The sequence below is a fragment of the Oncorhynchus gorbuscha genome, linkage group LG21 (genome assembly GCF_021184085.1).
Source record: "Oncorhynchus gorbuscha isolate QuinsamMale2020 ecotype Even-year linkage group LG21, OgorEven_v1.0, whole genome shotgun sequence".
NCBI classification, from domain to species: Eukaryota; Metazoa; Chordata; class Actinopteri; order Salmoniformes; family Salmonidae; genus Oncorhynchus; species Oncorhynchus gorbuscha.
The window spans coordinates 1,293,262-1,305,469 of record NC_060193.1 but is presented as its reverse complement, the minus strand read 5'-3'; the positions used below and the strand labels follow the sequence as shown (position 1 = coordinate 1,305,469).

The window sequence follows — 12,208 nt, the reverse complement described above, 5'->3', positions numbered from 1 at the left end:
ATGTAAATGTATGTAAATGACTCCAGGCTGTAATCGCTGCCAAGCTTGTAGCGTCATAACCAAGAAGACTTGAGGCTGTAATCGCTGCCAAAGGTGCTTCAACAAAGTACTGAGTAAAGGGTCTGAATATGTATCTAAATGTAATATAAAAACCCAAATAATGTTGACCTTCTTTGTAAAAGTAATATTTCAGTAATTTTTTTATTTGTAATACATTTGCAAAACATTTCTAAAAACATATTTTTGCTTTGTCATTAAGGGGCATTGTGATGTCATTAAGGGGCATTGTGATGTCATTATGGGATACTGTGTGGAGCTTGATGAGGGAAAAAACGATGTAATCCATTTTAGAATAAGGCTGTAACGTAACAAAATGTTTAAAAAGTCAAGGGGTCTGAATGCTTTCCGAATGCAGTGCATCTATCCTGTTTATATCCTGTATATATCCTGTATATATCCTGTATATATCCTGTATGTATCCTGTATATATCCTGTATGTATCCTGTTTATATCCTGTTTATATCCTGTATATATCCTGTATATATCCTGTATATATCCTGTGTATATCCTGTATATATCCTGTATATATCCTGTATATATCCTGTATATCCTGTATGTATCCTGTATATATCCTGTATGTATCCTGTATATATCCTGTATGTATCCTGTATGTATCCTGTATATATCCTGTATGTATCCTGTATGTATCCTGTATATATCCTGTATGTATCCTGTATGTATCCTGTATGTATCCTGTATATATCCTGTATGTATCCTGTATATATCCTGTATGTATCCTGTATATATCCTGTATGTATCCTGTATGTATCCTGTATGTATCCTGTATACAGTTCCCGCTCAGCCCAGTCAAAACTGTTCGCTGCTCTGGCTCCCCAATGGTGGAACAAACTCCCTCACGACGCCAGGACAGCGGAGTCAATCACCACCTTCCGGAGACACCTGAAACCCCACCTCTTTAAGGAATACCTAGGATAGGATAAAGTAATCCTTCTCACCCCCCTTAAAATATTTAGATGCACTATTGTAAAGTGGTTGTTCCACTGGATGTCATAAGGTGAATGCACCAATTTGTAAGTCGCTCTGGATAAGAGCGTCTGCTAAATGACTTAAATGTAAATGTATGTATCCTGTATATATCCTGTATATCCTGTATGTATCCTGTATATATCCTGTATATATCCTGTTTATATCCTGTATGTATCCTGTATGTATCCTGTATATATCCTGTATGTATCCTGTATGTATCCTGTATGTATCCTGTATATATCCTGTATGTATCCTGTATGTATCCTGTATATATCCTGTATATATCCTGTTTATATCCTGTATATATCCTGTATATATCCTGTATATCCTGTATGTATCCTGTATATATCCTGTATGTATCCTGTATGTATCCTGTATATAGAACACACCTTGACTTATATATCCTGTATGTATCCTGTATATCCTGTATATATCCTGTATATATCCTGTATGTATCCTGTATATAGAACACACCTTGACTTATATATCCTGTATGTATCAAAGATAATTGTGTAGTCTAGAGCGATTTTCTAGGTTCGCTAGCCATCTATTGTCGTTCTTTTAACGCAACGTAACGTAAACAACACTGCTAGCTAGCCTGCTAGCCCCCGAATAGCAACACTGCAGAAACTATTACACTCAACGGAACGACTTGATTAGTGTAGTGTCAACAACGCACCCACTGCCAGCTGGCCTACTTCAGCAGTACTGTATCATTTTAATCATTTTAGTCAATAAGATTCTTGCTACGTAGCTTAACTTTCTGAACATTCGAGACGTGTAGTCCACTTGTCATTCCAATCTCCTTTGCATTAGCGTAGCCTCTTCTGTAGCCTGTCAACTATGTGTCTGTCTATCCCTGTTCTCTCCTCTCTGCACAGACCATACAAACGCTCCACACCGCGTGGCCGCGGCCACCCTACTCTGGTGGTCCCAGCGCGCACGACCCACGTGGAGTTCCAGGTCTCCGGTAGCCTCTGGAACTGCCAATCTGTGGTCAACAAGGCAGAGTTCATCTCAGCCTATGCCTCCCTCCAGTCCCTCGACTTCTTGGCACTGACGGAAACATGGATCACCACAGACAACACTGCTACTCCTACTGCTCTCTCTTCGTCCGCCCACGTGTTCTCGCACACCCCGAGAGCGTCTGGTCAGCGGGGTGGTGGCACCGGGATCCTCATCTCTCCCAAGTGGTCATTCTCTCTTTCTCCCCTTACCCATCTGTCTATCGCCTCCTTTGAATTCCATGCTGTCACAGTTACTAGCCCTTTCAAGCTTAACATCCTTATCATTTATCGCCCTCCAGGTTCCCTCGGAGAGTTCATCAATGAGCTTGATGCCTTGATAAGCTCCTTTCCTGAGGACGGCTCACCTCTCACAGTTCTGGGCGACTTTAACCTCCCCATGTCTACCTTTGACTCTTTCCTCTCTGCCTCCTTCTTTCCACTCCTCTCCTCTTTTGACCTCACCCTCTCACCTTCCCCCCCTACTCACAAGGCAGGCAATACGCTCGACCTCATCTTTACTAGATGCTGTTCTTCCACTAACCTCACTGCAACTCCCCTCCAAGTCTCCGACCACTGCCTTGTATCCTTTTCCCTCTCGCTCTCATCCAACACCTCCCACACTGCCCCTACTCGGATGGTATCGCGCCGTCCCAACCTTCGCTCTCTCCCCCCGCTACTCTCTCCTCTTCCATCCTATCATCTCTTCCCTCCGCTCAAACCTTCTCCCACCTATCTCCTGATTCTGCCTCCTCAACCCTCCTCTCCTCCCTCTCTGCATCCCTTGACTCTCTATGTCCCCTATCCTCCAGGCCGGCTCGGTCCTCCCTCCCGCTCCGTGGCTCGATGACTCATTGCGAGCTCACAGAACAGGGCTCCGGGCAGCCGAGCGGAAATGGAGGAAAACTCGCCTCCCTGCGGACCTGGCATCCTTTCACTCCCTCCTCTCTACATTTTCCTCCTCTGTCTCTGCTGCTAAAGCCACTTTCTACCACGCTAAATTCCAAGCATCTGCCTCTAACCCTAGGAAGCTCTTTGCCACCTTCTCCTCCCTCCTGAATCCTCCGCCCCCTCCCCCCCCTCCTCCCTCTCTGCAGATGACTTCGTCAACCATTTTGAAAAGAAGGTCGACGACATCCGATCCTCGTTTGCTAAGTCAAACGACACCGCTGGTTCTGCTCACACTGCCCTACCCTGTGCTCTGACCTCTTTCTCCCTCTCTCTCCAGATGAAATCTCGCGTCTTGTGACGGCCGGCCGCCCAACAACCTGCCCGCTTGACCCTATCCCCTCCTCTCTTCTCCAGACCATTTCCGGAGACCTTCTCCCTTACCTCACCTCGCTCATCAACTCATCCCTGACCGTTGGCTACGTCCCTTCCGTCTTCAAGAGAGCGAGAGTTGCACCCCTTCTGAAAAAACCTACACTCGATCCCTCCGATGTCAACAATTACAGACCAGTATCCCTTCTTTCTTTTCTCTCCAAAACTCTTGAACGTGCCGTCCTTGGCCAGCTCTCCCGCTATCTCTCTCTGAATGACCTTCTTGATCCAAATCAGTCAGGTTTCAAGACTAGTCATTCAACTGAGACTGCTCTCCTCTGTATCACGGAGGCGCTCCGCACTGCTAAAGCTAACTCTCTCTCCTCTGCTCTCATCCTTCTAGATCTATCGGCTGCCTTCGATACTGTGAACCATCAGATCCTCCTCTCCACCCTCTCCGAGTTGGGCATCTCCGGCGCGGCCCACGCTTGGATTGCGTCCTACCTGACAGGTCGCTCCTACCAGGTGGCGTGGCGAGAATCTGTCTCCTCACCACGCGCTCTCACCACTGGTGTCCCCCAGGGCTCTGTTCTTGGCCCTCTCCTATTCTCGCTATACACCAAGTCACTTGGCTCTGTCATAACCTCACATGGTCTCTCTTATCATTGCTATGCAGACGACACACAATTAATCTTCTCCTTTCCCCCTTCTGATGACCAGGTGGCGAATCGCATCTCTGCATGTCTGGCAGACATATCAGTGTGGATGACGGATCACCACCTCAAGCTGAACCTCGGCAAGACGGAGCTGCTCTTCCTCCCGGGGAAGGACTGCCCGTTCCATGATCTCGCCATCACGGTCGACAACTCCATTGTGTCCTCCTCCCAGAGCGCCAAGAACCTTGGCGTGATCCTGGACAACACCCTGTCGTTCTCAACTAACATCAAGGCGGTGGCCCGTTCCTGTAGGTTCATGCTCTACAACATCCGCAGAGTACGACCCTGCCTCACACAGGAAGCGGCGCAGGTCCTAATCCAGGCACTTGTCATCTCCCGTCTGGATTACTGCAACTCGCTGTTGGCTGGGCTCCCTGCCTGTGCCATTAAACCCCTTCAACTCATCCAGAACGCCGCAGCCCGTCTGGTGTTCAACCTTCCCAAGTTCTCTCACGTCACCCCGCTCCTCCGTTCTCTCCACTGGCTTCCAGTTGAAGCTCGCATCCGCTACAAGACCATGGTGCTTGCCTACGGAGCTGTGAGGGGAACGGCACCTCAGTACCTCCAGGCTCTGATCAGGCCCTACACCCAAACAAGGGCACTGCGTTCATCCACCTCTGGCCTGCTCGCCTCCCTACCACTGAGGAAGTACAGCTCCCGCTCAGCCCAGTCAAAACTGTTCGCTGCCCTGGCCCCCCAATGGTGGAACAAACTCCCTCACGACGCCAGGACAGCGGAGTCAATCACCACCTTCCGGAGACACCTGAAACCCCACCTCTTTAAGGAATACCTAGGATAGGTTAAGTAATCCCTCTCACCCCACCCCCCCCTAAGTTTTAGATGCACTATTGTTAAGTGACTGTCCCACTGGATGTCATAAGGTGAATGCACCAATTTGTAAGTCGCTCTGGATAAGAGCGTCTGCTAAATGACTTAAATGTAATGTATCCTGTATATATCCTGTATATCTCCTGTATATATCCTGTATGTATCCTGTATATATCCTGTTTATATCCTGTATATATCCTGTTTATATCCTGTATATATCCTGTATATATCCTGTATGTATCCTGTATATATCCTGTATGTATCCTGTATATATCCTGTATATATCCTGTATGTATCCTGTATATATCCTGTATATATCCTGTATATATCCTGTATGTATCCTGTATGTATCCTGTATGTATCCTGTATGTATCCTGTATATATCCTGTATGTATCCTGTATATATCCTGTATATCCTGTATATATCCTGTATATATCCTGTATATATCCTGTTTATATCCTGTATATATCCTGTATATCCTGTATATATCCTGTTTATATCCTGTATATATCCTGTATATCCTGTATATATCCTGTTTATATCCTGTATATATCCTGTATATATCCTGTATATATCCTGTATGTATCCTGTATATCTCCTGTATATCCTGTATATATCCTGTTTATATCCTGTATATATCCTGTATATATCCTGTATGTATCCTGTATATCTCCTGTATATCCTGTATATATCCTGTTTATATCCTGTATATATCCTGTATGTATCCTGTATATCTCCTGTATGTATCCTGTATGTATCCTGTATATAGAACACACCTTGACTTGCAGCATCCCTCTACATTGCAGCAGGTATCCTCCTATCTCCTCTAGGAGGTAGAATGTACTGGAGCTGACCTGAATCTTGAGGGCTGTATGGGGAGAAACCAACCACTTCCTTAGCATTAGCTTCTACAGTCACTGCCATAGAGATACTATGGTACCAGTGGAATCACTTCCTTAGCATTAGCTTCCACTTTCACGGTGATAGAGATCGTCTATTTACTTTTATAAACTGGGTGGTTCGAGCCCTGAATGCTGATTGGCTGACAGCCGTGGTATATCAGACCGTATACCATAGGTATGACAAAACATGCAAGGAATACTATAATATTTATACCTCACGGGTATGATAAAACATGTATTTTTACTGCTCTAATTACGTTGGTAACCAGTTTATAATAGCAATAAGGCACCTCGGGGGTTTGTGGTATATCACCAATATACCACGACTAAGGGCTGTATCCAGGCACTCCACGTTGCGTCGTGCTTCAGAACAGCCCTTTGATGTGGTATATTGGTCATACACCACACCCACTTTTGCCTGATTGCTTAAATAAACTATCTCTGAGACCGTATTGATCCTGTGGAAGTACTTCCTTAGCGTTAGCATCAACTCTCACTGTATTGTCACTTTGGAATCACTTCCTTAGCATTACCATCTAAAGTCACATTGGAAAAACACTTCCTTAGCATTAGCATCAACTCTTACTGCCATAAAGATCCTATGTTCCCTGTGGGAACACTTCCTTAGCATGATTACCTTCGCTGGTGGACTCCATCCTAGAGGAGGTGTTGACCGTGTCTCCAAACAGACAGTAGCGAGGCATCTTGGTCCCGACCACACCGGCTACCACTGGACCTGCAGGGAGGGAGGGGGGGCAAGAGGGTGGGTGTGTGTGTGTGTGTGTGTGTGTGTGTGTGTGTGTGTGTGTGTGTGTGTGTGTGTGTGTGTGTGTGTGTGTGTGTGTGTGTGTGTGTGTGTGTGTGTGTGTGTGTGTGTGTGTGTTACCTGAGTGTATCCCGGCCCGTATCTGTAGTTGTGTGTTGGGTTTGTGTGGTATCCTGAAGGTCCGACACACACCGACCAGGTCCAGAGCCATGCTGGAGATCTCTGCTGCGTGCTGGATCCCGTTCTCCCTGGGTATCCCAGACACCACCATGTCTACACACACACACATTGTTATTCAGTCATCTGTATGCTAGATCCCATCCTCCCTGGGTATCCCAGACACCATCATGTCTACACACACACACATTGGTATTCAGTCATCTGCACGCTAGATCCCATCCTCCCTGGGTATCCCAGACACCACCACGTCTACACACACACACATTGGTATTCAGTCATCTGCATGCTAGATCCCATCCTCCCTGGGTATCCCAGACACCATCATGTCTACACACACACACATTGGTATTCAGTCATCTGCACGCTAGATCCCATCCTCCTGGGTATCCCAGACACCACCACGTCTACACACACACACATTGGTATTCAGTCATCTGCATGCTAGATCCCATCCTCCCTGGGTATCCCAGACACCACCATGTCTACACACACACACATTGGTATTCAGTCATCTGTATGCTAGATCCCATCCTCCCTGGGTATCCCAGACACCACCATGTCTACACACACACACATTGGTATTCAGTCATCTGTATGCTGGATCCCGTTCTCCCTGGGTATCCCAGACACCACCATGTCTACACACACACACATTGGTATTCAGTCATCTGTATGCTAGATCCCATCCTCCCTGGGTATCCCAGACACCACCATGTCTACACACACACACATTGGTATTCAGTCATCTGTATGCTGGATCCCGTTCTCCCTGGGTATCCCAGACACCACCATGTCTACACACACACACATTGGTATTCAGTCATCTGCATGCTAGATCCCATCCTCCCTGGGTATCCCAGACACCACCATGTCTACACACACACACATTGGTATTCAGTCATCTGCACGCTAGATCCCATCCTCCCTGGATATCCCACATTAACATCACACAGATATACTGGGAGTTTTACTGTAACCACGGTGATATACTCACAGGCATCCCCTATGGTCTCCACCTTGTACACGTCATAGTTGTCAATGATGTCATCAAAAGTCGTGTAGAGCTTATTGAGGAAGTCGACCACTTGGTAAGGAGTACTGGTGCTGGAGAGGTGGGTGAACCCTACGATGTCACTACACACACACACACACACACACACACACACACACACACACACACACACACACACACACACACACACACACACACACACACACACACACACACACACACACACACACACACACACACACACACACACAGAGAGTACTGGTGCTGGACTGGTGGGTGAACCCTGCTATGTTACTACATACAGTATAGAGAGAATCATAGGTAAAGGTAAGAATTAGATTTAGAGTTAGGATTAGAGATGGAGTTAGATTTAGAGTTAGGATTAGAGATGGAGTTAGATTTAGAGTTAGGATTAGAGATGGAGTTAGACTTAGAGTTAGGATTAGAGATGGAGTTAGATTTAGAGTTAGAGTTAGGATTAGAGATGGAGTTAGATTTAGAGTTAGGATTAGAGATGGAGTTAGATTTAGAGTTAGAATTAGAGATATAGTTAGCATCGGTCCTCAATTCTAGTGTCTGTCTGTCTGTCTGTCTGTCTGTCTGTCTGTCTGTCTGTCTGTCTGTCTGTCTGTCTGTCTGTCTGTCTGTCTGTCTGTCTGTCTGTCTGTCTGTCTGTCTGTCTGTCTGTCTGTCTGTCTGTCTGTCTGTCTGTCTGTCTGTCTGTCTGTCTGTCTGTCTGTCTGTCTGTCTGTCTGTCTCCCCCTTCCCTTCCTTCATTACCTCTCTCACCTGAAGAAGACAGTAGCGCTCACATAACTCTGGGCCTGCAATGGTTTCCCCTGCCTCAGATCGTCAGCTACCTGCTTCGGGAGCATACCTGCACACACACACACACACACACACACACACACACACACACACACACACACACACACACACACACACACACACACACACACACACACACACACACACACACACACACACACACACACACACACACACACACACACACACACACACACACACACACACACACACACACACACACACACACATTTGTTTCACTCGTACTACCACACTATTAATGAGCAACAGAGGAAAAAACTCTCCCCAAAATGGCTTCCACTCAATGGGGAATAATAACAGATTAGATCCAAGATGGCGTCCGTACTGTAGAGCAGTCGGTCAGTCTTCTGTTTCTCATGCATCAGGTCCTGGGTCCTCTCTGCTACCAGGACCTCCAGGTGCTTACTGTATTTCTCCATCTACACACACACACACACACACACACACACACACACACACACACACACACACACACACACACACACACACACACACACACACACACACACACACACACACACACACACACACACACACACACACACACACACACACACACACAGGCTGAAAGGGTTGTTTCGTGGTTACGATCGGGGTTAGTTTGTTGTAACATTGTGTGGAGTTTCTGATAACTTTTGAAAAGGTTGCTACTGGGTTGTGCGAACGTCTTTGTAACATTGTGTGATGGTCGTTTTAAAGTTGTGTAAACGTTGCTGTAATGTCGCCTCTAGGTCGTACCAGGTTCATCATCATGTCCACAGGGCTAACTTTATTGGGGTTGATCCGGTAGACGAACTTCCTGATCTGCTCGAAGGTGGGCCGGTGGACTGGGTTATGAGACCGGCACCTTCTGATGAGCTACGGCAACACGGAGGGGACACACAACTCACACAGTCATCTATATCAGAACACAAACACACACACACATACATGCCCCTTAAACAGTACACACACAAACACAAACACACACAGACACACACACAAACACACACCAACATGCCCCTTAAACAGTACACACACACCTTCTGATGAGCTACGGCAACACGGAGGGGACACACAACTCACACAGTCATCTATATCAGACACTTGGGGAATAAACCTCCGTACTTCCATGTACTCTGCAGGACACACACACACACACCCTTCCCCTCCGTACCTCGACGTACTCTGCAGGACAGGGACAGGTGTTGTCGGCCTTGCCGGAGATTAGTTCTGGGAGTGGGGGGCACCAAGCACTCTCGAGAGAACTGTCCTCAACCTGGGGAGGGAGAGAGGGAGAGGGAGAGGGAGAGGGGGAGGGCGGAAGGGAGGGAGAGAGAGGGGGTGGGGGAGAGGGAGAGGGGGAGAGGGGAGGGAAAGAGAGGGGGAGAGGGGCAGAGAGGGAGGGAGGGGGAAGGGGAGGGAAAGAGAGGTTGGGAGGAAGAAAGGGAGAGGGGGAGAGGGAGAGCGGAGAGGGAGGGGAAGGGAGGAAGTTAGGGGTGGGAGGGAAAGAGATGGTGAAAAAACATCTAACTAATGGTTCATAGAAAGGAACTTTGTATGAGTGGATGGTGAATGGAGAATGAATGGAGGGTGATTGGAGGGTGATTGGAGGGTGAATGGAGGGTGAATGGATGGTGAAAGGAGGGTGAATGGGGGTGAATGGAGGGTGAATGGATGTGGAATGGAGGGTGAATGCAGGGTGAATGGGGGGTGAATGGAGGGTGAATGGGGGGTGAATGGAGGGTGAATGGGGGTAAATGGAGGGTGAATGGGGGGTAAATGGGGGGTGAATGCAGGGTGAATGCAGGGTGAATGGATGTGGAATGCAGGGTGAATGCAGGGTGAATGGAGGGTGAATGGGGATGTGTACCAAACTCACTAAAAGTGGCAGTAATAAAGCCTCTCTTGAAAAAGCCAAACCTTGACCCAGAAAATATAAAAAACTATCGGCCTATATCGAATCTTCCATTCCTCTCAAAGATTTTAGAGAAGGCTGTTGCGCAGCAACTCACTGCCTTCCTGAAGACAAACAATGTATACGAAATGCTTCAGTCTGGTTTTAGACCCCATCATAGCACTGAGACGGCACTTGTGAAGGTGGTAAATGACATTTTGATGGCATCGGACCGAGGCTCTGCATCTGTCCTCGTGCTCCTAGACCTTAGTGCTGCTTTTGATACCATCGATCACCACATTCTTTTGGAGAGATTGGAAACCCAAATTGGTCAACACGGACAAGTTATGGCTTGGTTTAGATCTTATCTGTTGGAAAGAAATCAGTTTGTCTCTGTGAATGGTTTGTCCTCTGACAAATCAACTGTACATTTCGGTGTTCCTCAAGGTTCTGTTTTAGGACCACTATTGTTTTCACTATATATTTTACCTCTTGGGGATGTTATTCGAAAACATAATGTAAACTTTCACTGCTATGCGGATGACACACAGCTGTACATTTCAATGAAACATGGTGAAGCCCCAAAATTGCCCTCGCTAGAAGCATGTGTTTCAGACATAAGGAAGTGGATGGCTGCAAACTTTCTACTATTAAACTCGGACAAAACAGAGATGCTTGTTCTAGGTCCCAAGAAACAAAGAGATCTTCTGTTGAATCTGACAATTAATCTTAATGGTTGTACAGTCGTCTCAAATAAAACAGTGAAGGACCTCGGCGTTACTCTGGACCCTGATCTCTCTTTTGAAGAACATATCAAGACCATTTCGAGGACAGCTTTTTTCCATCTACGTAACATTGCAAAAATCAGAAACTTTCTGTCCAAAAATGATGCAGAAAAATTAATCCATGCTTTTGTCACTTCTAGGTTAGACTACTGCAATGCTCTATTTTCCGGCTACCCAGATAAAGCACTAAATAAACTTCAGTTAGTGCTAAATACCGCTGCTAGAATCCTGACTAGAACCAAACAATTTGATCATATTACTCCAGTGCTAGCCTCTCTACACTGGCTTCCTGTCAAAGCCAGGGCTGATTTCAAGGTTTTACTGCTAACCTACAAAGCATTACATGGGCTTGCTCCTACCTACCTCTCTGATTTGGTCCTGCCGTACATACCTACACGTACACTACGGTCACAAGACGCAGGCCTCCTAATTGTCCCTAGAATTTCTAAGCAAACAGCTGGAGGCAGGGCTTTCTCCTATAGAGCTCCATTTTTATGGAACGGTCTGCCTACCCATGTCAGAGACGCAAACTCGGTCTCAACCTTTAAGTCTTTACTGAAGACTCATCTCTTCAGTGGGTCATATGATTGAGTGTAGTCTGGCCCAGGAGTGGGAAGGTGAACGGAAAGGCTCTGGAGCAACGAACCGCCCTTGCTGTCTCTGCCTGGCCGGTTCCCCTCTTTCCACTGGGATTCTCTGCCTCTAACCCTGTTACGGGGGCTGAGTCACTGGCTTGCTGGGGCTCTCTCGTGCCGTCCCTGGGGGGGTGCGTCACCTGGGTGGGTTGATTCACTGTTGTGGTCAGCCTGTCTGGGTCGGCCCCCCCCTTGGGTTGTACCGTGTCGGAGATCTTTGTGGGCTATACTCGGCCTTGTCTCAGGATGGTAAGTTGGTGGTTGGAGATTTCCCTCTAGTGGTGTGGGGGCTGTGCTTTGGCAAAGTGGGTGGGGTTATATCCTTCCTGTTTGGCCCTGTCCGGGGT

The 12,208-nt window shown here is 47.1% G+C and overlaps 1 protein-coding gene across 1 annotated transcript in view; it reads right to left on the bottom strand.

The window, feature by feature from the left end:
* Positions 1 to 12,208, bottom strand: part of LOC124008824 (atrial natriuretic peptide receptor 2) — a gene marked incomplete at its 5' end in the record, with an annotated part of 42,099 nt that overhangs the window by 8,988 nt on the left and 20,903 nt on the right. Inside the window, 8 exon segments of the mRNA XM_046320395.1 lie at positions 5,633 to 5,724; positions 6,396 to 6,494; positions 6,645 to 6,797; positions 7,699 to 7,838; positions 8,506 to 8,593; positions 8,891 to 8,984; positions 9,304 to 9,423; positions 9,722 to 9,823. Of these exon segments, the coding sequence (XP_046176351.1) occupies positions 5,633 to 5,724; positions 6,396 to 6,494; positions 6,645 to 6,797; positions 7,699 to 7,838; positions 8,506 to 8,593; positions 8,891 to 8,984; positions 9,304 to 9,423; positions 9,722 to 9,823 (888 nt within the window).